The following is a 25777-nucleotide window of genomic DNA, read 5'->3' as shown; positions in this document are numbered from 1 at the left end:
TGACACCACTGTCACTTGTCACTTGTTTATTTATTTTTTAACTGGTTTACGGCTCTGGGTTCTAACTTGTCACTTATTTGACACTTGAAACGCAGACTTGTAGGAAAATGCTCCGGTAGATTGCAGCCGTGCTAATAAATCAGCAACATCTGTTTTTACAGGCTCTCTAACATCCTGGTGCTCTCCTTGCTGTTGATCATCCTCTTCGGCTTGATCATTGGTATCTAGAGCATCAAATTCTTCCTCACCATCTGACTCATCGTTTGGTGTTGATGATGGAAATTCAGATTCAATCTTTGTGCTCATGATTAACTCTCATTTTACTTCAAAATTTTCAGTTAGTTTTAGCTGCCTTATAAAATTTGTGCGTCTTTATCGTCTTTGCAGGGTCAGCCAAATGCTTCTTTATAGGAGTTTTTTATAAAGTCGTAAATTTGATTAGGTGAGTTCATATACTTAGTTTGTGTCCAATCAATTTTATTTAATTTACTTTGTAAAATATTATTGTCAATACACGATTTAGACACCTCCTGTATACGTATCGATGCAGCGTCGTTTACGCAGGCAAATATAATAGCTCGGTGATCCGCCAGTACTAAATCAATGGCTGCGGAGTGCGGTTCTAGTGTAGGGAATCGGGCAAATATGTGATCGATACAGGATTTAGTTACTAGATTGTTCCTCATCTCGATTCTAGTGTAATCCTCGATTCCACACATTAGTCCACATTCACTCAGCGCTTGTAGATATGAGTCAGTGTATTAGGAATTATTTTTTAGGTCGATGTTTGTGTCACCAAGGAGGAGTATGTTATGTTTATGATGAAAGTTTGATATATGCTTGCGTAATTCCGTAGCGAAAATAACCTTGTTCGTAGACGGGGGCCGGTAAACTGCACACACGATTGCATCTTGGTCGAGACCTAGTTGTAATAGACCTGTAACGTTTTCAAATGTTGTGCTTTTATACTGGATCGGCGTAAATTTTAGGTAGTTTTTCGTGTAAATAATAATAAATAAATAAATAATAATTAAATAATCTTTTATTTGGGACCATAGCGCACAGTACAAAACAGAACAACACCAGACAAACGTACATAAACAAAACAAAAAACATAACAAAAAACAAAGCATGAAGACAAAAAGATCACAAATACTTAACTAATACGTACGGTTTTCCATGCATTTCAACCGAGAAAATCACCGCACTTACTTAGCTCCTATAGATAGTGTTCGACTGTACGTGTATAGAGGCGGCGATCTTCCCAGCCGAATTGCATGGAATTACAGTAAAATTAATCTAAAATAAAATAAAATAAATGTCTGACATAAACCCGAATGCGTGTCTGTGGCGCATAACTGTCCCAAAAAAGGGAATGCCACCACCTTTCTTTTTTGTCCGCAACTTTGAGTGCATGTAATATCCGGTGATATTATACAAATGAACAATATTATCGGATATCCCAACTTCTGTAATAATTATCATATCTAGTGGGAAAGAACAATTGTGAATTACTTGTAAGAGTTGAGCAAAGTTTTTGATAAGCGATCTTATATTTATATGTAAACAGGTGAAGTTAAGATTACTATTTGTGGGTAGATATGAAAAGAAATGGTCAATTGACTTCCAATCGTAGATTTCCTTAATTTTTGACATCTTATACCTTAATAAAATAACACTTAATGAATAGGTATGCTATAAAAGTAAGTACTAATGTGGGTGGGTACGTGTACCAACTAAGTCCACTGTTATTATTCACTGGTTTTGCTTCACTACTAGTTCAATATCATTTAAGCATCGAATGTAGAAGATTTTGCTATTATTTGTTTTTCTAGCACATACCTTTCCGTCCTTACACCATATGAACTGAAAAGAGTTTCGCAATTGTTGTTTTGCATTAAAAAGAAGGGTCTTAGTGTATTTGGTTAGGGCCTCTCTCACAATCAAGCGATTTTCGGCCTTTTCCTTTACCACATTAGGTATCACATTTCCTATAGAGATACCTTTGTCCTTGTAAGATGTAATCCATTTGTTGCGTGGACCTATCTTATCATTCTCAGCTTTTTCATTATTAATGTTAACCTTTTCTTTAAAAGGTTCTGTGTTTTGTGTTAAATCTATTACGGGTATAGAAGTTACATTTCCTATTATTTTTGGATAAAAGTAAGTTATATTTTTAATTATGACAGAAACATCTTCATTTGCCGATTTACTCGATGTGGTACTTGTGTCTTGTGAATCTGTTTTCCAAGTTGTTAGTTTAAATTCATCTTGCGACTGTGACAGGTCTTGATACATGGCTGGTATATCTTCTCTCTTCCATTGCAGTTTTTCTTTCTGATTCTCTGTTAATTTTCTACGGTTAAATTTCCAGTTTGATTTGACAACGACGAACTCTTCTCCGTTTTCTATAACAGTGCCTGTTATACTGGTTACCTTTTTTGATTTCTTTGCAGCCTTACCACTTGCGGTAGGAAATGTTTTTGAATCATCATTTTGTTTAGGGGTTAGATTTACTGAATTAGGCACTTCAATAATTTCAAATGCTTGGACTACATCCTCAGCAATATCAGCACGATTTTTATTAAATAAATAAAATAAATAAAAATAAAAATCCTTTAATTCGACCATAAAACACGATCATAATTTGTTAGTAATAACACACACCTTAAAAACTAATGTTAGTAATCTTATAACTATTTACCTAATCCTAATACTATATCTAAGACAGGCTTGATTGGTCAGCACGTGCACCATATGACAATGGTTCAGGTACTGACAATCAAACCTGTCAGCAAATGCCCTCAGGATGCCACTGGAGCTAGCTCGTACCCTGCGGACCAGGGATGTGCACCGTTTACGCATTAAAATGCTGAATATGAATCGCACTCAATTTTAACACACCACACAACTGTCTGCTTTGCCCTAAGCGTCATAATAAAAGAATACCTCACCACTGGGTTATTACACAGCTCCCCGATTTGGAGGCAGACATCTTAACCACTACGCTATCACTGCTCTTAATCAAAGATTACTAATTATGAAAATAGTAACTAATAAATTATTTGCCTACTTACTTATATTATGCTATAAATAACTCAAAAAGTCTAATGTGATATTTTTGGTTTTTTTTATAAAGAATATTTGCAAGTTTATTATGCTGACTAATAATCCCCCTTTTCTTTTCAACTAAGCGTAAAGCTTGTGCTAGGAGTAGGTACGACAATAGTGCAATGGGTGGGGTTTGAACCGGCGACCTTTCAGATTTCAGTCCGCTCCTCTAACCGTTGAGCTGTCGAGGCTCCGATAACACTCTGGGCTGTTCATAGTAGAACAAGTAGGGTTCTAGGGTTAAGGTAAATGCCTTCACAACTTCTTCAGTGCCTGTTCTGCAATCTCCACTTGATATCCAAGCAGGCCCACTCCATCGCGGTCGATTTCAAGGCGTTGCTTCTCATAACTTTGTGCCCCCACGTTCCCCTCGTTGGCTTCTAGGAGGCCAGAGTGTTTATAGGCACTTCTCTATTGGAGACTTCTTCATCATTAACGTATGGAATAGATACCTAGGTATCGAAGTGAGAATTTTGTCTAATTTGTTATTGTAATTTGTTCTCGTAAAATTCGTAATTTGTCGTAACTGACATTGACACCACTGTCACTTGTCACTTGTTTATTTATATTTTAACTGGTTTACGGCTCTGGGTTCTAACTTGTCACTTATTTGACACTTGAAACGCAGACTTGTAGGAAAAAGCATAATCCAAGAGGATAAACATAAGAAAAAATAAGTCCACTAACGCCACCTATTGTCGAGAAGTAGTAAGCTCGACTATTCATTCGTTCATAGCGTTTAATTATTGCAATTGTATAATATAATAATAACGTTATAATTCAATGTTCTAAGTATGGCAGGTAATTTTTATGATGAAATTAATAAGTTAAGATTACTATTTGTGGGTAGATATGAAAAGAAATGGTCAATTGACTTCCAATCGTAGATTTCCTTAATTTTTGACATCTTATACCTTAATAAAATAACACTTAATGAATAGGTATGCTATAAAAGTAAGTACTAATGTGGGTGGGTACGTGTACCAACTAAGTCCACTGTTATTATTCACTGGTTTTGCTTCACTACTAGTTCAATATCATTTAAGCATCGAATGTAGAAGATTTTGCTATTATTTGTTTTTCTAGCACATACCTTTCCGTCCTTACACCATATGAACTGAAAAGAGTTTCGCAATTGTTGTTTTGCATTAAAAAGAAGGGTCTTAGTGTATTTGGTTAGGGCCTCTCTCACAATCAAGCGATTTTCGGCCTTTTCCTTTACCACATTAGGTATCACATTTCCTATAGAGATACCTTTGTCCTTGTAAGATGTAATCCATTTGTTGCGTGGACCTATCTTATCATTCTCAGCTTTTTCATTATTAATGTTAACCACACATACCAGTACTTTTAAAGAAAAGGTTCTGTGTTTTGTGTTAAATCTATTACGGGTATAGAAGTTACATTTCCTATTATTTTTGGATAAAAGTAAGTTATATTTTTAATTATGACAGAAACATCTTCATTTGCCGATTTACTCGATGTGGTACTTGTGTCTTGTGAATCTGTTTTCCAAGTTGTTAGTTTAAATTCATCTTGCGACTGTGACAGGGCTTGATACATGGCTGGTATATCTTCTCTCTTCCATTGCAGTTTTTCTTTCTGATTCTCTGTTAATTTTCTACGGTTAAATTTCCAGTTTGATTTGACAACGACGAACTCTTCTCCGTTTTCTATAACAGTGCCTGTTATACTGGTTACCTTTTTTGATTTCTTTGCAGCCTTACCACTTGCGGTAGGAAATGTTTTTGAATCATCATTTTGTTTAGGGGTTAGATTTACTGAATTAGGCACTTCAATAATTTCAAATGCTTGGACTACATCCTCAGCAATATCAGCACGATTTTTATTAAATAAATAAAATAAAATAAATAAAAATAAAAATCCTTTAATTCGACCATAAAACACGATCATAATTTGTTAGTAATAACACACACCTTAAAAACTAATGTTAGTAATCTTATAACTATTTACCTAATCCTAATACTATATCTAAGACAGGCTTGATTGGTCAGCACGTGCACCATATGACAATGGTTCAGGTACTGACAATCAAACCTGTCAGCAAATGCCCTCAGGATGCCACTGGAGCTAGCTCGTACCCTGCGCACCAGGGATGTGCACCGTTTACGCATTAAAATGCTGAATATGAATCGCACTCAATTTTAACACACCACACAACTGTCTGCTTTGCCCTAAGCGTCATAATAAAAGAATACCTCACCACTGGGTTATTACACAGCTCCCCGATTTGGAGGCAGACATCTTAACCACTACGCTATCACTGCTCTTAATCAAAGATTACTAATTATGAAAATAGTAACTAATAAATTATTTGCCTACTTACTTATATTATGCTATAAATAACTCAAAAAGTCTAATGTGATATTTTTGGTTTTTTTTATAAAGAATATTTGCAAGTTTATTATGCTGACTAATAATCCCCCTTTTCTTTTCAACTAAGCGTAAAGCTTGTGCTAGGAGTAGGTACGACAATAGTGCAATGGGTGGGGTTTGAACCGGCGACCTTTCAGATTTCAGTCCGCTCCTCTAACCGTTGAGCTGTCGAGGCTCCGATAACACTCTGGGCTGTTCATAGTAGAACAAGTAGGGTTCTAGGGTTAAGGTAAATGCCTTCACAACTTCTTCAGTGCCTGTTCTGCAATCTCCACTTGATATCCAAGCAGGCCCACTCCATCGCGGTCGATTTCAAGGCGTTGCTTCTCATAACTTTGTGCCCCCACGTTCCCCTCGTTGGCTTCTAGGAGGCCAGAGTGTTTATAGGCACTTCTCTATTGGAGACTTCTTCATCATTAACGTATGGAATAGATACCTAGGTATCGAAGTGAGAATTTTGTCTAATTTGTTATTGTAATTTGTTCTCGTAAAATTCGTAATTTGTCGTAACTGACATTGACACCACTGTCACTTGTCACTTGTTTATTTATATTTTAACTGGTTTACGGCTCTGGGTTCTAACTTGTCACTTATTTGACACTTGAAACGCAGACTTGTAGGAAAAAGCATAATCCAAGAGGATAAACATAAGAAAAAATAAGTCCACTAACGCCACCTATTGTCGAGAAGTAGTAAGCTCGACTATTCATTCGTTCATAGCGTTTAATTATTGCAATTGTATAATATAATAATAACGTTATAATTCAATGTTCTAAGTATGGCAGGTAATTTTTATGATGAAATTAATAAGTTAAGATTACTATTTGTGGGTAGATATGAAAAGAAATGGTCAATTGACTTCCAATCGTAGATTTCCTTAATTTTTGACATCTTATACCTTAATAAAATAACACTTAATGAATAGGTATGCTATAAAAGTAAGTACTAATGTGGGTGGGTACGTGTACCAACTAAGTCCACTGTTATTATTCACTGGTTTTGCTTCACTACTAGTTCAATATCATTTAAGCATCGAATGTAGAAGATTTTGCTATTATTTGTTTTTCTAGCACATACCTTTCCGTCCTTACACCATATGAACTGAAAAGAGTTTCGCAATTGTTGTTTTGCATTAAAAAGAAGGGTCTTAGTGTATTTGGTTAGGGCCTCTCTCACAATCAAGCGATTTTCGGCCTTTTCCTTTACCACATTAGGTATCACATTTCCTATAGAGATACCTTTGTCCTTGTAAGATGTAATCCATTTGTTGCGTGGACCTATCTTATCATTCTCAGCTTTTTCATTATAAATGTTAACCTTTTCTTTAAAAGGTTCTGTGTTTTGTGTTAAATCTATTACGGGTATAGAAGTTACATTTCCTATTATTTTTGGATAAAAGTAAGTTATATTTTTAATTATACTTTGCTTCGTCTTCGAGATTAAGAATACTTGTAGTAGACGAACCGTCTGGCCATTCAAACACTATAGTTGAGAAATACATCTAAAAATAAATAAAACAAAATAAAAATCCATTGATACATTTTTCGTACCATAGACTGTACTTCTCACAAGGCAACACTGGTCGCCATTTTCATTCGCGTTCTAGTGCTAGGCCGTTCAACACGATATTCTTAAAACTCGTAGTAAAATTGAGTGATAATAGTGCCTAAACGGTTTTTCCTTTTAAAATAAAGTCAGTGGTGAGTATCTACTGCGAAATATAAAGAAATTGGAAAGTAGGATACAAGTACGTGCTTGAAAATTACTATCGGATTCATCTTCAGACAATTCTTACAGAATTGTCATTTGCAAGAAGGTAGGTTACAAATTACTTCAGTAAATTAGTAATATTAGTGTTGAGTACACTTCAATAGAGAGTGTTACCTTCACGACAATATACATTGTGTATAGTTATTAAGACTATTTCCTTTGTACATTTATTATTATTTCAAAAATACTTACCTATTTCATAAGAAAATAAGTGAAAATCCAGTAACATAAGTGTTGAGTACACTTCATTAGAGAGTGGTACCTTCACGACAATATACATTGAGTATAGTTATTAAGACTATTTCCTTTGTACATTTATTATTATTTCAAAAATACTTACCTATTTCATAAGAAAATAAGTGAACATCCAGTAACATAAGTGTTGAGTACACTTCATTAGAGAGTGTTACCTACACGTCAATATACATTGAGGATAGTTGTAAAGACTATTTCTTTTGTATTCATTACTTAAAAACGATGAGTTTATCTTTGAAAGATAATACCTTCATATTAATTATGTTGAGCACAGGTTGTGAGCCTGAGTCTAAAATAACTATTTGTAGACGATACGATGAATATCATTCAATCGTCACCAGTCGGACTAGAGCAACTGATTAGGTACGGCTTCTTTTTCGATATACCCTCAACTTCTGAATGAATCTAATTATTTTGGATAATTATACTGGACCTATTAGGTGAAACTCTTTCTAAAATAAAGGATGAGTTGTCCTTTGGGAACACATTGCCAGGGCCACCACGAGTCTATCAAGTTCCTATCAGAAAACTGCCTTAAGATTGGATCTCCACATTTAAACGCGGAAATAAAGGCTGCAGCACTGTCTGACGTAATTCGTACCTCATAAAACTTTTATTTGATGCAGCCGAGCTCTTGTGTGACTCCCAGTTTGTTGAGTCTATGTTTTGCCGAAGTTTTGTAACATGTACTATTAAAAATCATTTAAATACTTGGCTGGAATTGACAGTTTTCTTTTTGGCGAAAAATTGGGCGATGCAGCGGAGACTGTGTCGTTTCAAGCTAAAACGATGGTTTTCTCACAACATAACGAATCTTGATCTTTCGAGTCAAACGTGAAAGCTCCGCTTCCACTGGTGAGGCAAACGGGAGCAAAGAGGAAATCAGCGCTTGCCGCGCAACAGCCTCGCAAGTACCTATACTAAGCTCCTCTGCCGCCGCCCGCCACCGCCGCACGCGCAGCCGCAGAGTGCGCGCTCAGACAAGCCGATAGGCGAAGTAAGATACACCGTAGGTAGACTATCTGCATTCTATGACAGATAGCGCCTCATTGTAAATGATGCCCTAATTTTATCATGGATTAGAAATGGTTATAAAATACCTTTTTTTTTCACAACCGCGAAACAGGAATTTACACCGTCCCCCAGAAATTTTTCACAATATGTGAATGCAGTATGCATTATTAATTATTATACAATACATTTAAGGTGTTTTTTCTAAATACCAACGAATCACTTTAAAACGGAGAAGTCTTCTGTTGATACGAGCAACTTTAACATTAATTTCGAGGAATTCATTCTTATGTATCCTTAATTGATATAAAATACGCTTATTTTCTATTATGAGTAATTCAAAAATTATCTCGTATCAAAAATACGAATTTATCGTTCTTCCATTCGGATTGAACGCAGCTCCTTCAATTTTACAAAATGAATGAAACCAGTAATATACTTACTTCGGTTTTTAGGATATATTTCATCCAATTATTTGGATGATATAATATTTGTATAATTGCTGACTGATTATACGCTTGCCAGCAGAATGTAACTCACACAATAGATATCTTAGAAACATTATGTTTGATATTAACTATGAGAAAAGTTCGTTGACAACTTACACTGGGTGTAAATATTTATTATACTTAGTTCTCACTAATGAAAAGAGGATCTTAATAAGACAAGATAATATTAAAAATAAAAATTAAAGCGACGTACTATACGACAGTTGGCTCAATAAGCAAGCCTCGTTACCTTATCTTAGCCCGCTGTTTAATATGGTTGGTTGTACTTGTACACCAAGAATATCGAACTATGTAAATATCTCTAGAAAAAACTGAGGACTATAAGGGTCATATATATAAATAATATGACTATTCCTGAACATTTAACAAAAGATTCCGAATGATGGCTGACACATATTGAAAGTTCAGTTAATCTTATAACATGGAATATGTTACTCTCTAGTCGCATAATGATTTCTACTGCTTAGAAATCTTTTCTGATGTCAGTCATGTCAGTAAAACTGATTGTGGGCAGCTTATGGTAAGGATAAAGTTAATGCTAAATGGCAGAAAATATGCTCAACAACAACTTAGAGTTTTTGGCAACATATTTCGATTGAAAGATCTTCATAAAGAGTATAAAATATAATTGTCAGATACCTACTTCTTCGCATCGACAATACAAGTGCAATTTAATATGTAATAAAAATGGATCGCGTGTGATTTTCTCATCTCACTAATATTACCAAGAAATAGGACATGGTGCGAAGAAAAAATCATTTTATCAGTCGACGCGTTTACACTTGTTCACAAGATGATGAAAATAGCTGACGCAAAATCGCGTCGATCACACCGCACCTCGATACCAAGTTAGAACTGACAGGACATGCCTTCAGTAGAACAGTAAAACACTTGGATAGATTTATTTGCTATAGCTGAATAAAAAATGCGATGCATATATATTTCTTTACACAGAGACCCAAGGAGCCTTAGCAGTAATCTTTTTTTACGTTGAATTTATAAAACCAATATTCGTAATTTTAAAAATAACGAATTAATAAAATTTAATTTTAGATAAGCCTGAGGGCATAGTAATTGCTCCACTCTGGACGACTCAACCGAAAGTTTGTAGATATTAATACTTACATAAGTTAATACTAAACCAATACACATTGTATTGTTATCTGCTCCTAACAGCCGTAAGTAGTAAGTAGCCGCGAAACTATTCGCACAGCATCTTCACGAAGGAGCACCCCATGAAGTGCATTAAACAATATCATATTGCTTGCTTCATCAATAGTTAAACTGATAAGATTCAATTCTATTAAACAATAAAGCGTTGCTTTAAAAAATAAAAAAAAATAATACTTATTTTTTGTAAAAGTATAGTATTGATCATTATCAAGCATCAGTTCCCCATCTCATTTATTTTCTTAACTAAAAAGTTTCATACCGGAGTTGTGTAAAGTAGGTACTTTATACAATCAAGATCCGCCTTATTTTTGATTGTAAATGCAAAAATAGGCACAGATGATCAGGTAACTAAGATTGTTTAAAGGTTAATACTGGCTTCGCCCAACTTTCCCATAGTATATGATGGGAAAGTTGGGAAAGAATGACATCTTAAATCCTTCAATAGTATTAATTTTTGTGGGAAACTGGTACCCAGATGATGAGATCAGTATGGAAAATTTAACAAAAAGAATTGCAACATTCGCTCTTGTAACGGCACAAAGAGTAGCAAACTTTACATAAAATTAATGTACAGAATGTTGAAATTAAAACTAATGACAGAATTATTATAAAAATACCCGATTTGATCAAAAACCTCGCGAGCTGACTTTCTTTTTTATCCTCCTTAGTTCTGCCCTTTTTTGTTTTCAAAGAAAAGCCAGAAATATGCCCGACAGAGGCATTATTAGTACATGTTATTAGAACATTCTTTATAAGAAACCATAATCAACTGTAATTTTATCAGTTTCCAAAGCACATATAAACCAGATTGTTTCCAATCAATCAGTCGTTGGATAAAGGAAGTTTTAAATAAAAGTATAATACTTCGGTACAAATATATTTGCAGCTCATTCAACGAGGCATGCCTCCACTTTTACCGCATTTAAAAATACCGTTAATATAACCTAATACACAAAACTGCGGATTGGTCAAATTCATCCTCCATTTGTGATAACTGATAATAGCAATGATTTTGCAAAAAACCGTTTTAAATCATAATTAGTAAAACATTTAAAATGTTTTTGTTTTGAAATCACGTAAAGTTCTTTAACTTTTTTGACTTACTGTCTATTGCTGATTAGGCTACTATATTCATTTACTATATTGATATAACTGATTATATAAATATAATTAATATTGTCATTTTTTTTTCACAAATGTCATATCTCTAAAGATCTACAAGTATTCTTAATCTCGAAGACGAAGCAAAGTATAATTGATGATTAAACGAACTTACCCTAAGTGAAGTTCTATCATAATTATACGAGGGCTTCGTCTGAAGAGATTAAGATCCCCCCCATCCCATTTGTTTCCTTTCGGACACCCATATTGTATGACATAGTAAAAAAAAAAAAAAAAAAAGGAACTCTAAACTGAATGAAAATGGCGACCAGTGTTGCCTTGTGAGAAGTACAGTCTATGGTACGAAAAATGTATCAATGGATTTTTATTTTGTTTTATTTATTTTTAGATGTATTTCTCAACTATAGTGTTTGAATGGCCAGACGGTTCGTCTACTACAAGTATTCTTAATCTCTTCAGACGAAGCCCTCGTATAATTATGATAGAACTTCACTTAGGGTAAGCTCGTTTAATCATCAATTATGACAGAAACATCTTCATTTGCCGATTTACTCGATGTGGTACTTGTGTCTTGTGAATCTGTTTTCCAAGTTGTTAGTTTAAATTCATCTTGCGACTGTGACAGGTCTTGATACATGGCTGGTATATCTTCTCTCTTCCATTGCAGTTTTTCTTTCTGATTCTCTGTTAATTTTCTACGGTTAAATTTCCAGTTTGATTTGACAACGACGAACTCTTCTCCGTTTTCTATAACAGTGCCTGTTATACTGGTTACCTTTTTTGATTTCTTTGCAGCCTTACCACTTGCGGTAGGAAATGTTTTTGAATCATCATTTTGTTTAGGGGTTAGATTTACTGAATTAGGCACTTCAATAATTTCAAATGCTTGGACTACATCCTCAGCAATATCAGCACGATTTTTATTAAATAAATAAAATAAAATAAATAAAAATAAAAATCCTTTAATTCGACCATAAAACACGATCATAATTTGTTAGTAATAACACACACCTTAAAAACTAATGTTAGTAATCTTATAACTATTTACCTAATCCTAATACTATATCTAAGACAGGCTTGATTGGTCAGCACGTGCACCATATGACAATGGTTCAGGTACTGACAATCAAACCTGTCAGCAAATGCCCTCAGGATGCCACTGGAGCTAGCTCGTACCCTGCGCACCAGGGATGTGCACCGTTTACGCATTAAAATGCTGAATATGAATCGCACTCAATTTTAACACACCACACAACTGTCTGCTTTGCCCTAAGCGTCATAATAAAAGAATACCTCACCACTGGGTTATTACACAGCTCCCCGATTTGGAGGCAGACATCTTAACCACTACGCTATCACTGCTCTTAATCAAAGATTACTAATTATGAAAAAAGTAACTAATAAATTATTTGCCTACTTACTTATATTATGCTATAAATAACTCAAAAAGTCTAATGTGATATTTTTGGTTTTTTTTATAAAGAATATTTGCAAGTTTATTATGCTGACTAATAATCCCCCTTTTCTTTTCAACTAAGCGTAAAGCTTGTGCTAGGAGTAGGTACGACAATAGTGCAATGGGTGGGGTTTGAACCGGCGACCTTTCAGATTTCAGTCCGCTCCTCTAACCGTTGAGCTGTCGAGGCTCCGATAACACTCTGGGCTGTTCATAGTAGAACAAGTAGGGTTCTAGGGTTAAGGTAAATGCCTTCACAACTTCTTCAGTGCCTGTTCTGCAATCTCCACTTGATATCCAAGCAGGCCCACTCCATTGCGGTCGATTTCAAGGCGTTGCTTCTCATAACTTTGTGCCCCCACGTTCCCCTCGTTGGCTTCTAGGAGGCCAGAGTGTTTATAGGCACTTCTCTATTGGAGACTTCTTCATCATTAACGTATGGAATAGATACCTAGGTATCGAAGTGAGAATTTTGTCTAATTTGTTATTGTAATTTGTTCTCGTAAAATTCGTAATTTGTCGTAACTGACATTGACACCACTGTCACTTGTCACTTGTTTATTTATATTTTAACTGGTTTACGGCTCTGGGTTCTAACTTGTCACTTATTTGACACTTGAAACGCAGACTTGTAGGAAAAAGCATAATCCAAGAGGATAAACATAAGAAAAAATAAGTCCACTAACGCCACCTATTGTCGAGAAGTAGTAAGCTCGACTATTCATTCGTTCATAGCGTTTAATTATTGCAATTGTATAATATAATAATAACGTTATAATTTAATGTTCTAAGTATGGCAGGTAATTTTTATGATGAAATTAATAAGTTAAGATTACTATTTGTGGGTAGATATGAAAAGAAATGGTCAATTGACTTCCAATCGTAGATTTCCTTAATTTTTGACATCTTATCTTATACCTTAATAAAATAACACTTAATGAATAGGTATGCTATAAAAGTAAGTACTAATGTGGGTGGGTACGTGTACCAACTAAGTCCACTGTTATTATTCACTGGTTTTGCTTCACTACTAGTTCAATATCATTTAAGCATCGAATGTAGAAGATTTTGCTATTATTTGTTTTTCTAGCACATACCTTTCCGTCCTTACACCATATGAACTGAAAAGAGTTTCGCAATTGTTGTTTTGCATTAAAAAGAAGGGTCTTATTGTATTTGGTTAGGGCCTCTCTCACAATCAAGCGATTTTCGGCCTTTTCCTTTACCACATTAGGTATCACATTTCCTATAGAGATACCTTTGTCCTTGTAAGATGTAATCCATTTGTTGCGTGGACCTATCTTATCATTCTCAGCTTTTTCATTATTAATGTTAACCTTTTCTTTAAAAGGTTCTGTGTTTTGTGTTAAATCTATTACGGGTATAGAAGTTACATTTCCTATTATTTTTGGATAAAAGTAAGTTATATTTTTAATTATGACAGAAACATCTTCATTTGCCGATTTACTCGATGTGGTACTTGTGTCTTGTGAATCTGTTTTCCAAGTTGTTAGTTTAAATTCATCTTGCGACTGTGACAGGTCTTGATACATGGCTGGTATATCTTCTCTCTTCCATTGCAGTTTTTCTTTCTGATTCTCTGTTAATTTTCTACGGTTAAATTTCCAGTTTGATTTGACAACGACGAACTCTTCTCCGTTTTCTATAACAGTGCCTGTTATACTGGTTACCTTTTTTGATTTCTTTGCAGCCTTACCACTTGCGGTAGGAAATGTTTTTGAATCATCATTTTGTTTAGGGGTTAGATTTACTGAATTAGGCACTTCAATAATTTCAAATGCTTGGACTACATCCTCAGCAATATCAGCACGATTTTTATTAAATAAATAAAATAAAATAAATAAAAATAAAAATCCTTTAATTCGACCATAAAACACGATCATAATTTGTTAGTAATAACACACACCTTAAAAACTAATGTTAGTAATCTTATAACTATTTACCTAATCCTAATACTATATCTAAGACAGGCTTGATTGGTCAGCACGTGCACCATATGACAATGGTTCAGGTACTGACAATCAAACCTGTCAGCAAATGCCCTCAGGATGCCACTGGAGCTAGCTCGTACCCTGCGCACCAGGGATGTGCACCGTTTACGCATTAAAATGCTGAATATGAATCGCACTCAATTTTAACACACCACACAACTGTCTGCTTTGCCCTAAGCGTCATAATAAAAGAATACCTCACCACTGGGTTATTACACAGCTCCCCGATTTGGAGGCAGACATCTTAACCACTACGCTATCACTGCTCTTAATCAAAGATTACTAATTATGAAAATAGTAACTAATAAATTATTTGCCTACTTACTTATATTATGCTATAAATAACTCAAAAAGTCTAATGTGATATTTTTGGTTTTTTTTATAAAGAATATTTGCAAGTTTATTATGCTGACTAATAATCCCCCTTTTCTTTTCAACTAAGCGTAAAGCTTGTGCTAGGAGTAGGTACGACAATAGTGCAATGGGTGGGGTTTGAACCGGCGACCTTTCAGATTTCAGTCCGCTCCTCTAACCGTTGAGCTGTCGAGGCTCCGATAACACTCTGGGCTGTTCATAGTAGAACAAGTAGGGTTCTAGGGTTAAGGTAAATGCCTTCACAACTTCTTCAGTGCCTGTTCTGCAATCTCCACTTGATATCCAAGCAGGCCCACTCCATCGCGGTCGATTTCAAGGCGTTGCTTCTCATAACTTTGTGCCCCCACGTTCCCCTCGTTGGCTTCTAGGAGGCCAGAGTGTTTATAGGCACTTCTCTATTGGAGACTTCTTCATCATTAACGTATGGAATAGATACCTAGGTATCGAAGTGAGAATTTTGTCTAATTTGTTATTGTAATTTGTTCTCGTAAAATTCGTAATTTGTCGTAACTGACATTGACACCACTGTCACTTGTCACTTGTTTATTTATATTTTAACTGGTTTACGGCTCTGGGTTCTAACTTGTCACTTATTTGACACTTGAAACGCAGACTTGTAGGAAAAAGCATAATCCAAGAGGATAAACATAAGAAAAAATAAGTCCACTAACGCCACCTATTGTCGAGAAGTAGTAAGCTCGACTATTCATTCGTTCATAGCGTTTAATTATTGCAATTGTATAATATAATAATAACGTTATAATTCAATGTTCTAAGTATGGCAGGTAATTTTTATGATGAAATTAATAAGTTAAGATTACTATTTGTGGGTAGATATGAAAAGAAATGGTCAATTGACTTCCAATCGTAGATTTCCTTAATTTTTGACATCTTATACCTTAATAAAATAACACTTAATGAATAGGTATGCTATAAAAGTAAGTACTAATGTGGGTGGGTACGTGTACCAACTAAGTCCACTGTTATTATTCACTGGTTTTGCTTCACTACTAGTTCAATATCATTTAAGCATCGAATGTAGAAGATTTTGCTATTATTTGTTTTTCTAGCACATACCTTTCCGTCCTTACACCATATGAACTGAAAAGAGTTTCGCAATTGTTGTTTTGCATTAAAAAGAAGGGTCTTAGTGTATTTGGTTAGGGCCTCTCTCACAATCAAGCGATTTTCGGCCTTTTCCTTTACCACATTAGGTATCACATTTCCTATAGAGATACCTTTGTCCTTGTAAGATGTAATCCATTTGTTGCGTGGACCTATCTTATCATTCTCAGCTTTTTCATTATTAATGTTAACCTTTTCTTTAAAAGGTTCTGTGTTTTGTGTTAAATCTATTACGGGTATAGAAGTTACATTTCCTATTATTTTTGGATAAAAGTAAGTTATATTTTTAATTATGACAGAAACATCTTCATTTGCCGATTTACTCGATGTGGTACTTGTGTCTTGTGAATCTGTTTTCCAAGTTGTTAGTTTAAATTCATCTTGCGACTGTGACAGGTCTTGATACATGGCTGGTATATCTTCTCTCTTCCATTGCAGTTTTTCTTTCTGATTCTCTGTTAATTTTCTACGGTTAAATTTCCAGTTTGATTTGACAACGACGAACTCTTCTCCGTTTTCTATAACAGTGCCTGTTATACTGGTTACCTTTTTTGATTTCTTTGCAGCCTTACCACTTGCGGTAGGAAATGTTTTTGAATCATCATTTTGTTTAGGGGTTAGATTTACTGAATTAGGCACTTCAATAATTTCAAATGCTTGGACTACATCCTCAGCAATATCAGCACGATTTTTAATAAATAAATAAAATAAAATAAATAAAAATAAAAATCCTTTAATTCGACCATAAAACACGATCATAATTTGTTAGTAATAACACACACCTTATAAACTAATGTTAGTAATCTTATAACTATTTACCTAATCCTAATACTATATCTAAGACAGGCTTGATTGGTCAGCACGTGCACCATATGACAATGGTTCAGGTACTGACAATCAAACCTGTCAGCAAATGCCCTCAGGATGCCACTGGAGCTAGCTCGTACCCTGCGCACCAGGGATGTGCACCGTTTACGCATTAAAATGCTGAATATGAATCGCACTCAATTTTAACACACCACACAACTGTCTGCTTTGCCCTAAGCGTCATAATAAAAGAATACCTCACCACTGGGTTATTACACAGCTCCCCGATTTGGAGGCAGACATCTTAACCACTACGCTATCACTGCTCTTAATCAAAGATTACTAATTATGAAAATAGTAACTAATAAATTATTTGCCTACTTACTTATATTATGCTATAAATAACTCAAAAAGTCTAATGTGATATTTTTGGTTTTTTTTATAAAGAATATTTGCAAGTTTATTATGCTGACTAATAATCCCCCTTTTCTTTTCAACTAAGCGTAAAGCTTGTGCTAGGAGTAGGTACGACAATAGTGCAATGGGTGGGGTTTGAACCGGCGACCTTTCAGATTTCAGTCCGCTCCTCTAACCGTTGAGCTGTCGAGGCTCCGATAACACTCTGGGCTGTTCATAGTAGAACAAGTAGGGTTCTAGGGTTAAGGTAAATGCCTTCACAACTTCTTCAGTGCCTGTTCTGCAATCTCCACTTGATATCCAAGCAGGCCCACTCCATTGCGGTCGATTTCAAGGCGTTGCTTCTCATAACTTTGTGCCCCCACGTTCCCCTCGTTGGCTTCTAGGAGGCCAGAGTGTTTATAGGCACTTCTCTATTGGAGACTTCTTCATCATTAACGTATGGAATAGATACCTAGGTATCGAAGTGAGAATTTTGTCTAATTTGTTATTGTAATTTGTTCTCGTAAAATTCGTAATTTGTCGTAACTGACATTGACACCACTGTCACTTGTCACTTGTTTATTTATATTTTAACTGGTTTACGGCTCTGGGTTCTAACTTGTCACTTATTTGACACTTGAAACGCAGACTTGTAGGAAAAAGCATAATCCAAGAGGATAAACATAAGAAAAAATAAGTCCACTAACGCCACCTATTGTCGAGAAGTAGTAAGCTCGACTATTCATTCGTTCATAGCGTTTAATTATTGCAATTGTATAATATAATAATAACGTTATAATTCAATGTTCTAAGTATGGCAGGTAATTTTTATGATGAAATTAATAAGTTAAGATTACTATTTGTGGGTAGATATGAAAAGAAATGGTCAATTGACTTCCAATCGTAGATTTCCTTAATTTTTGACATCTTATACCTTAATAAAATAACACTTAATGAATAGGTATGCTATAAAAGTAAGTACTAATGTGGGTGGGTACGTGTACCAACTAAGTCCACTGTTATTATTCACTGGTTTTGCTTCACTACTAGTTCAATATCATTTAAGCATCGAATGTAGAAGATTTTGCTATTATTTGTTTTTCTAGCACATACCTTTCCGTCCTTACACCATATGAACTGAAAAGAGTTTCGCAATTGTTGTTTTGCATTAAAAAGAAGGGTCTTAGTGTATTTGGTTAGGGCCTCTCTCACAATCAAGCGATTTTCGGCCTTTTCCTTTACCACATTAGGTATCACATTTCCTATAGAGATACCTTTGTCCTTGTAAGATGTAATCCATTTGTTGCGTGGACCTATCTTATCATTCTCAGCTTTTTCATTATTAATGTTAACCTTTTCTTTAAAAGGTTCTGTGTTTTGTGTTAAATCTATTACGGGTATAGAAGTTACATTTCCTATTATTTTTGGATAAAAGTAAGTTATATTTTTAATTATGACAGAAACATCTTCATTTGCCGATTTACTCGATGTGGTACTTGTGTCTTGTGAATCTGTTTTCCAAGTTGTTAGTTTAAATTCATCTTGCGACTGTGACAGGTCTTGATACATGGCTGGTATATCTTCTCTCTTCCATTGCAGTTTTTCTTTCTGATTCTCTGTTAATTTTCTACGGTTAAATTTCCAGTTTGATTTGACAACGACGAACTCTTCTCCGTTTTCTATAACAGTGCCTGTTATACTGGTTACCTTTTTTGATTTCTTTGCAGCCTTACCACTTGCGGTAGGAAATGTTTTTGAATCATCATTTTGTTTAGGGGTTAGATTTACTGAATTAGGCACTTCAATAATTTCAAATGCTTGGACTACATCCTCAGCAATATCAGCACGATTTTTAATAAATAAATAAAATAAAATAAATAAAAATAAAAATCCTTTAATTCGACCATAAAACACGATCATAATTTGTTAGTAATAACACACACCTTATAAACTAATGTTAGTAATCTTATAACTATTTACCTAATCCTAATACTATATCTAAGACAGGCTTGATTGGTCAGCACGTGCACCATATGACAATGGTTCAGGTACTGACAATCAAACCTGTCAGCAAATGCCCTCAGGATGCCACTGGAGCTAGCTCGTACCCTGCGCACCAGGGATGTGCACCGTTTACGCATTAAAATGCTGAATATGAATCGCACTCAATTTTAACACACCACACAACTGTCTGCTTTGCCCTAAGCGTCATAATAAAAGAATACCTCACCACTGGGTTATTACACAGCTCCCCGATTTGGAGGCAGACATCTTAACCACTACGCTATCACTGCTCTTAATCAAAGATTACTAATTATGAAAATAGTAACTAATAAATTATTTGCCTACTTACTTATATGCTATAAATTTTTTTTTTTTTTTTTTTTCTACCATAAAGCACCATTATGAAATGGTAGCTTTATTGCTATTACCATCTAGCCTATGGGCTAATAAGTAATATTATTCTAGCTTAAACTTCTACTTATGATTAATTTTTAAATCTAATTTACAGTCCAGTAACTGTCCTTAGTTTATTCTAACACGTACTTACAGTTCACTATGTTCTTGTGACCTAGAAAAATAAAGTAGCACAAGCACTATTACACAAACGCTGCACTTATGTACTTTTTAACACTAATTCGAACGGCTTGGTTCTTTTGAGCCTCCTTTTGATGTCCATGTTATCTAGAAGCTTCACAGCCTCCAAATTAACATGATGGCGAAGTCGATGTTGGTGAGCTTCTGCTTATGCTATAAATAACTCAAAACATGACTCTACTCAACTCAACTGATTATTAGTCAGCATAATAAACTTTATAACGCGGCCACCGCTGGGTGCCAATATTGCGGGCACCCGAGTCTCTCTATCTAGCCCCTCGTTAGTAGGTGCCAGATGTTGAGATCGGTAGAGCCGGGGAGGGTGACGCCAGGCAGGACAGATTCAAAGAACACTCGATGATTTCAGATGAATGGTTTATTCGCAGTACAGAGGTTCACACGTAAAAGTTATTCAATAGAAACAATACAACAAACTTAATGGTTAACTTTCACTTTGGACTAGTCTATTAGTTCGGATTTCACAGAAAAGTCTTATTTGTTTCACTTTCACTTAAAGTCCTATTGGAATCACTTTCGCTCAGAGTCTTATTGGTATCACTTTCGATGTCACTCTCACTTGTGTTCGGGGTGCCAAGGGGGTGCTCCTATGACACGCGGCGAGGTTAGGCCCGTAAGTGCTGTTGTCCTTTGTAGGTATGGCCCACACAAGGTATGCGAGCAAGGTCAGCCTAGAAACCTCGCTGATGAGACCCGGAGAGATACACGGTGACGGCGGTCGGCGGCTACGTTGGTAGGACCGGTAGAGATGCTCGGTTACCAGGTAGGTATTGCTGGTAGGACCGGGAGGGACGCTCGGTTACCAGTGAGGTACTTCTTCGGTAGTTCCGGGAGGTGCGCTCGGAATATTCGTGAGTACTGCTGGTAGGACCGGGAGGGACGCTCGGTCACCAGTGGGGTACTGCTTTGGTAGTTCCGGGAGAGGCGCTCGGAAGACCAGTGGAGTACTGATTGATTTTGAAGGGATGCTGTTCGCTTTTATACAGTGTCCTGGCGTGGTTATTCGGGAAGGGGACGTTTTTTCCCCATTACTTAGAAAAACTGGCGATGGTCCCATAACTTGATACTTCAGGAAGCGAGTAGCCATCCCGTCGCGCTTTGCTCATCTCAGGCGTGATGGATAGCCTAAGGGCTGTGTTTGCGGGTTATTTCTTGGATTTCGAGCACTGCAGACTACGTAATGTCCGACCCGTCGGTGGCAATAAATTACGATGCATGTGCGCTTTTGTTTTAGGGCGAGTCACGGTCGTCCCAATGTTTTTTTACAACGTTGGCGCGCTACAACTTGCAAATATTCTTTATAAAAAAAAACCAAAAATATCACATTAGACTTTTTGAGATATGCTATAAATAACTCAAAAAGTCTAATGTGATATTTTTGGTTTTTTTTATAAAGAATATTTGCAAGTTTATTATGCTGACTAATAATCCCCCTTTTCTTTTCAACTAAGCGTAAAGCTTGTGCTAGGAGTAGGTACGACAATAGTGCAATGGGTGGGGTTTGAACTAGTGGTGTCAAATACTGTTAAATGTTCATAATATGCTAAAAACAATTGTTAAAAAAAAATATCGATAAATAAATACGTTATAAATATAACGGTTAAAAAAAATGAAATTCCCTTCATACTTAAACAGGCTTAGGACTGTCTAGCTACCCATCAGTGCCTACTGCCTAGGCGTATTTAGAAGTTCATTGATTTTATCTTACATTACTTACGTTTTATTTTTTTTAACTTGTTTTTTATTTGTTTTAGGTTTTTTTTAATTTAATAGATTTTATTGACATTTAGAATTTTTTTCTACTTTTTTTTGGATTTTTTTTAGCATTTACTTAATAGATTTTATTTACATTTAGAAACATGATTTGGGCCACCTTTGATGTACTGAGGCGAGTCCTTCTATCATTAATGATATAGCCCGCCTTCGAAAATGCCCTCTCAAACGGCACCGAACTAACCAGTATGTTACACTTGGTTTTGAAAATTTTGTATTGCACTGGATATAATATTAATTGGTGGGTTTTCCACCACGTCAAAGGGCAAACTTTTCTATTTACTACAGTCTCCTTCAAAAACATGTCTAGCTCCTCTTGAGCTTTGGTTTCCGCCGTCTTTGGAGCAATTGATGATATTATTACTGAATCAATTTGTTTCCATATTCTGTTATTATCGACACCACCATCATTTACTCTATTCACCACCCCGGGATGTAAACCGTTGGGTCATGAAAAGATAGCAGACAGACAGACACACTTTCGCATTTATAATATTATATGTATTCTTAGGTCACGCCACCTCTCTTAATGAGCTTAGCTATAAAAGCTGAGCGCGCGCGAGCACTGGGCTCATTTCGCTACTGATTTTTGTGCTGTATTCATCGTGGTCTGGTTTGAATTATGTTTTTCTTTATTACTGACTTTTACTTTTTGTGTCTTTCGTGTAAAATTTTGTTCCAATCATTAAAAGTTTGATAATTGTAAAAGTATTTGGTTTTGTGTTAATAAATTGTGTTTTTTTTAATTGAATTTTACTTCTGTACCTAAATTCAGAAGTGGGATTCCTATTCAATAGCCCACTATAGTTAAAATCTAGTCACTGACAATCAGTTTGCTTAAATTGGAACAAAATTCTAACCTTTAAATTTTTGTTGTTTTTCTTGTACAATGTCGGATCGCATAATCATAATTCGAGCGTAATACCAGATACTAATCTAAAAAATAATTCAATTTGCCAAACACTTGTGAAAAGAATAAGAAATTGACCAAGTGCGAGTGGGACTCGCTTACGAAGAGTTCCGTACCGTCGTACAAGAAAAACACTTTTTAATTATTTTTTTAATTTTCATCGTCGCCATTTTGACATTTTCAATATTTGTTGTTATAGCGGCAATCTACACTTCTACACTAATATTATAAAGAGGAAAACTTTGTTTGTTTGTTTGTTTGTTTGTTTGTTTGTTTGTTTGTTTGTTTGTACTGAATAGGCTCAAAAACTACTGGACCGATTTTAAAAATTCTTTCACCATTCGAAAGCTACATTATCCACGAGTAACATAGGCTATATTTTATTTTGGAAAAAAATAGGGTTCCGTAAGATATTTGGGTTTTTCGGACACAAGGTGTAAAAAATCAACCAGAAAAGTTACTTATTTTGCGTACGCTGCCTAAACTATAAAAGATAGAACCATAAAATGTTCTAATTAATTGTAGATCTTATAAATATCCACAAAAAAGTCCGCGACACACTATACCCATCTATGTCGAGTGAGGCACAGCAACCATTTTTTTATTTAAAAATCTTGAATTTTTTTTGGACTACATTTAAACGCGTTTATTTTACTCATGCTATTAATCCTTATCAAAATAAATGATTTCATCACTAAGAACAGTTTATGGAGATAATATTTGGTCTTTGAATGATTAAAATTGGACGTTTGGTTTTGAAGTTATGGCGAAATTAAAATATTACGATTTCTGCTGCACGGCCCGTTGTATTATATAAAGAGGTAATGTCGTTAAGTTTGTTTGTAGGGGGTAATCTTTAGAACTACTGAACCGATTTTAAAAATTCTTTCACCAGTAGAAAGCTCAAGCAATACGAAGCAATGATGCGTCATGGCCGAATGTGTGCCAAAAGAATTGCCTTGCCAATGAAATTGTTATAACGGCTACTTTTGTACGTGTCACGAAAGTATAGTAACTTGACTTAAATGTCGTCATCTCAACACACCGCCGGCACACTACTGAGTACTAGTCTCCTCTCATGCTCGGGGCGCATTAAGGTTAACGTCAATGCCTAACAACGCCTTAATCAACGCGATAATTCCGCCGATAATTTAATCAACGCGTTAAACTGAGTGGCCACACTTGAACGGTTAACGTCTAATTCCAACTGAATTGGAGTTGACATCGCCTAACGTGCATGCCGTTGCAAAATTATCGCGTTTTGTCGTGGCTACTCTTACGGTTAGCGGCCATTAACGCGTTTATTAACGGCGTTTCCCGTTAACATGTAGCCGAATCATCCGAATGAGAAGGGTTTAGGTTATAATCCACCACGGTAGCGCTGGCTAACTACGGATTGGCAGACTTCACACACTCATGGATCACAAGCTTATGTTCACGACTTCGTACGCGTGGACTACATAAATTTCAAACCCCCCATTTAACACACTTAGGGGTGGAATTTCGAAAAATCCTTTCTTACTATAAGTAACATTGGTAAGATAGGTAGGTACAGTCCAAGACCCTATTTACATCTTACAGCATCTTACTCCAGCTAAAATGTATTTACGTCTAACAACTAGGCTATCACGGCACTTGGAAAGTTGGAAATGATATTATATTAAGAACAATTTGATTACCAGCTGGTCGATTGGAGTAAAATAAAATTGCGCACTGCAAAAAAAATCCAGGAATATTTCAGGATAGGTATTTCTTTGCGATGCGACATTTCATTTCAGCGTTAATTATTGTGCAGCTAAAATCAATTTGTTCATAAAATTTTGACTTGATTCCGGATTGGTTTTCAGAAAATGCGTCCGATTAGCCGTTATAACACTTTTTTAATATTAGCCATGTTAAATGACTAATACTCCCCTTTTCTCTCCAACTAAGCGTCAGGCTTGTGCTAGGAGTAGGTACGACAATAGTGCAACGGGCGGGGTTTGAACCGTGGACCTTTCGGTTTTCAGTCCATTCCTTTACCGGTTGAGCTTTTGAGGCTCTAACTTATACATCTACCCAACTTATATATCTACCGCTTCTGTGACATCACTACTCTGCAGATTGTAACTCAGAGGAGAGCTCATTTGCCCCGTCAGCAAACCTGTCTCTTGACGCTCGAGGTGTATTTGATTAGTGGTGCACTGATGAATTCCATTGTTATGCGACTTTGTGCTGAATAACTAATTTTTAGTTATTCTTTAACATATTATTATAAATGCGAAAGTGTGTTTGTTTGTTGGTTTATTGGTTTGTTGGTATGTCCTTTACTCACGTTGCAACGGAGCAACGGATCGACGTGACTTTTTGAATGGGTATAGTTTAAGACCTGGAGAGTGAAATAGGCTACTTTTTATCCCGGAAAATCAAAGAGTTCCTATGCGATTTTAAAAACCTAAATCCACGCGTACGAAGTGGAGAACATCAGCTAGTTCCTCATAAACATCAAACCTAACAAATAATAAAGTTTTGCAAACAAGTAGGTACAAGGCGCCAACAGCCGTACGTGTAACTTTACATTTTACTCGACTCACGTGTTAACAATTAAAAACATAATTGTTTACACATCCCACCCAAATCAAAATATGTTCACGCAATTTTGACACGTCAAACTTTGCTCATTATGTCCTATATTCATTTGTACAGTTTTTGAGATTGGTACGCAAAATTAGTTTCAAAGCAACATTATCGTCAGTAAAATCTTTTCTTACTACACAATGGTGCATATCGTTGTATCTAGGTAGTTATTATAATTGTTAACCTTCCGAAACTCGCGTGTCCGGTCTCATGGACCCACCTTTGTATGAATTACCCAAAAATGAACATTCTGTATCACAAAACTAAATTATTCTTCTTTACTACCAATCAAAGTGAAGAGAATGGCAACAAGTGTTCGACGCTCTGTGGAATAATCGTA

The 25777-nt window shown here is 35.6% G+C and overlaps 1 protein-coding gene across 1 annotated transcript; it reads right to left on the bottom strand.

Annotated features, from left to right (window-relative positions):
- Window positions 1-761: 761 nt before the first annotated feature.
- Window positions 762-21225, bottom strand: LOC138404594 (girdin-like). The gene is made up of 21 exons (XM_069509160.1): window positions 20942-21225; window positions 19503-19631; window positions 19019-19149; window positions 18797-18892; window positions 17802-17922; window positions 17136-17264; window positions 16652-16782; window positions 16430-16525; window positions 15435-15555; window positions 14769-14897; window positions 14285-14415; window positions 14063-14158; window positions 13063-13183; window positions 12397-12525; window positions 11913-12043; window positions 4602-4784; window positions 3371-3491; window positions 2705-2833; window positions 2226-2356; window positions 2004-2099; window positions 762-937 (listed from the first exon to the last, which is right to left on the bottom strand). Exons 1-21 carry the CDS (start codon window positions 21223-21225, stop codon window positions 762-764), a joined length of 2811 nt encoding a protein of 936 aa, XP_069365261.1.
- Window positions 21226-25777: the final 4552 nt, after the last annotated feature.

This window comes from Maniola hyperantus, unplaced genomic scaffold (genome assembly GCF_902806685.2).
Source record: "Maniola hyperantus unplaced genomic scaffold, iAphHyp1.2, whole genome shotgun sequence".
Lineage (NCBI taxonomy): Eukaryota > Metazoa > Arthropoda > Insecta > Lepidoptera > Nymphalidae > Maniola > Maniola hyperantus.
This window is presented reverse-complemented; position numbering and strand designations above follow the sequence as displayed.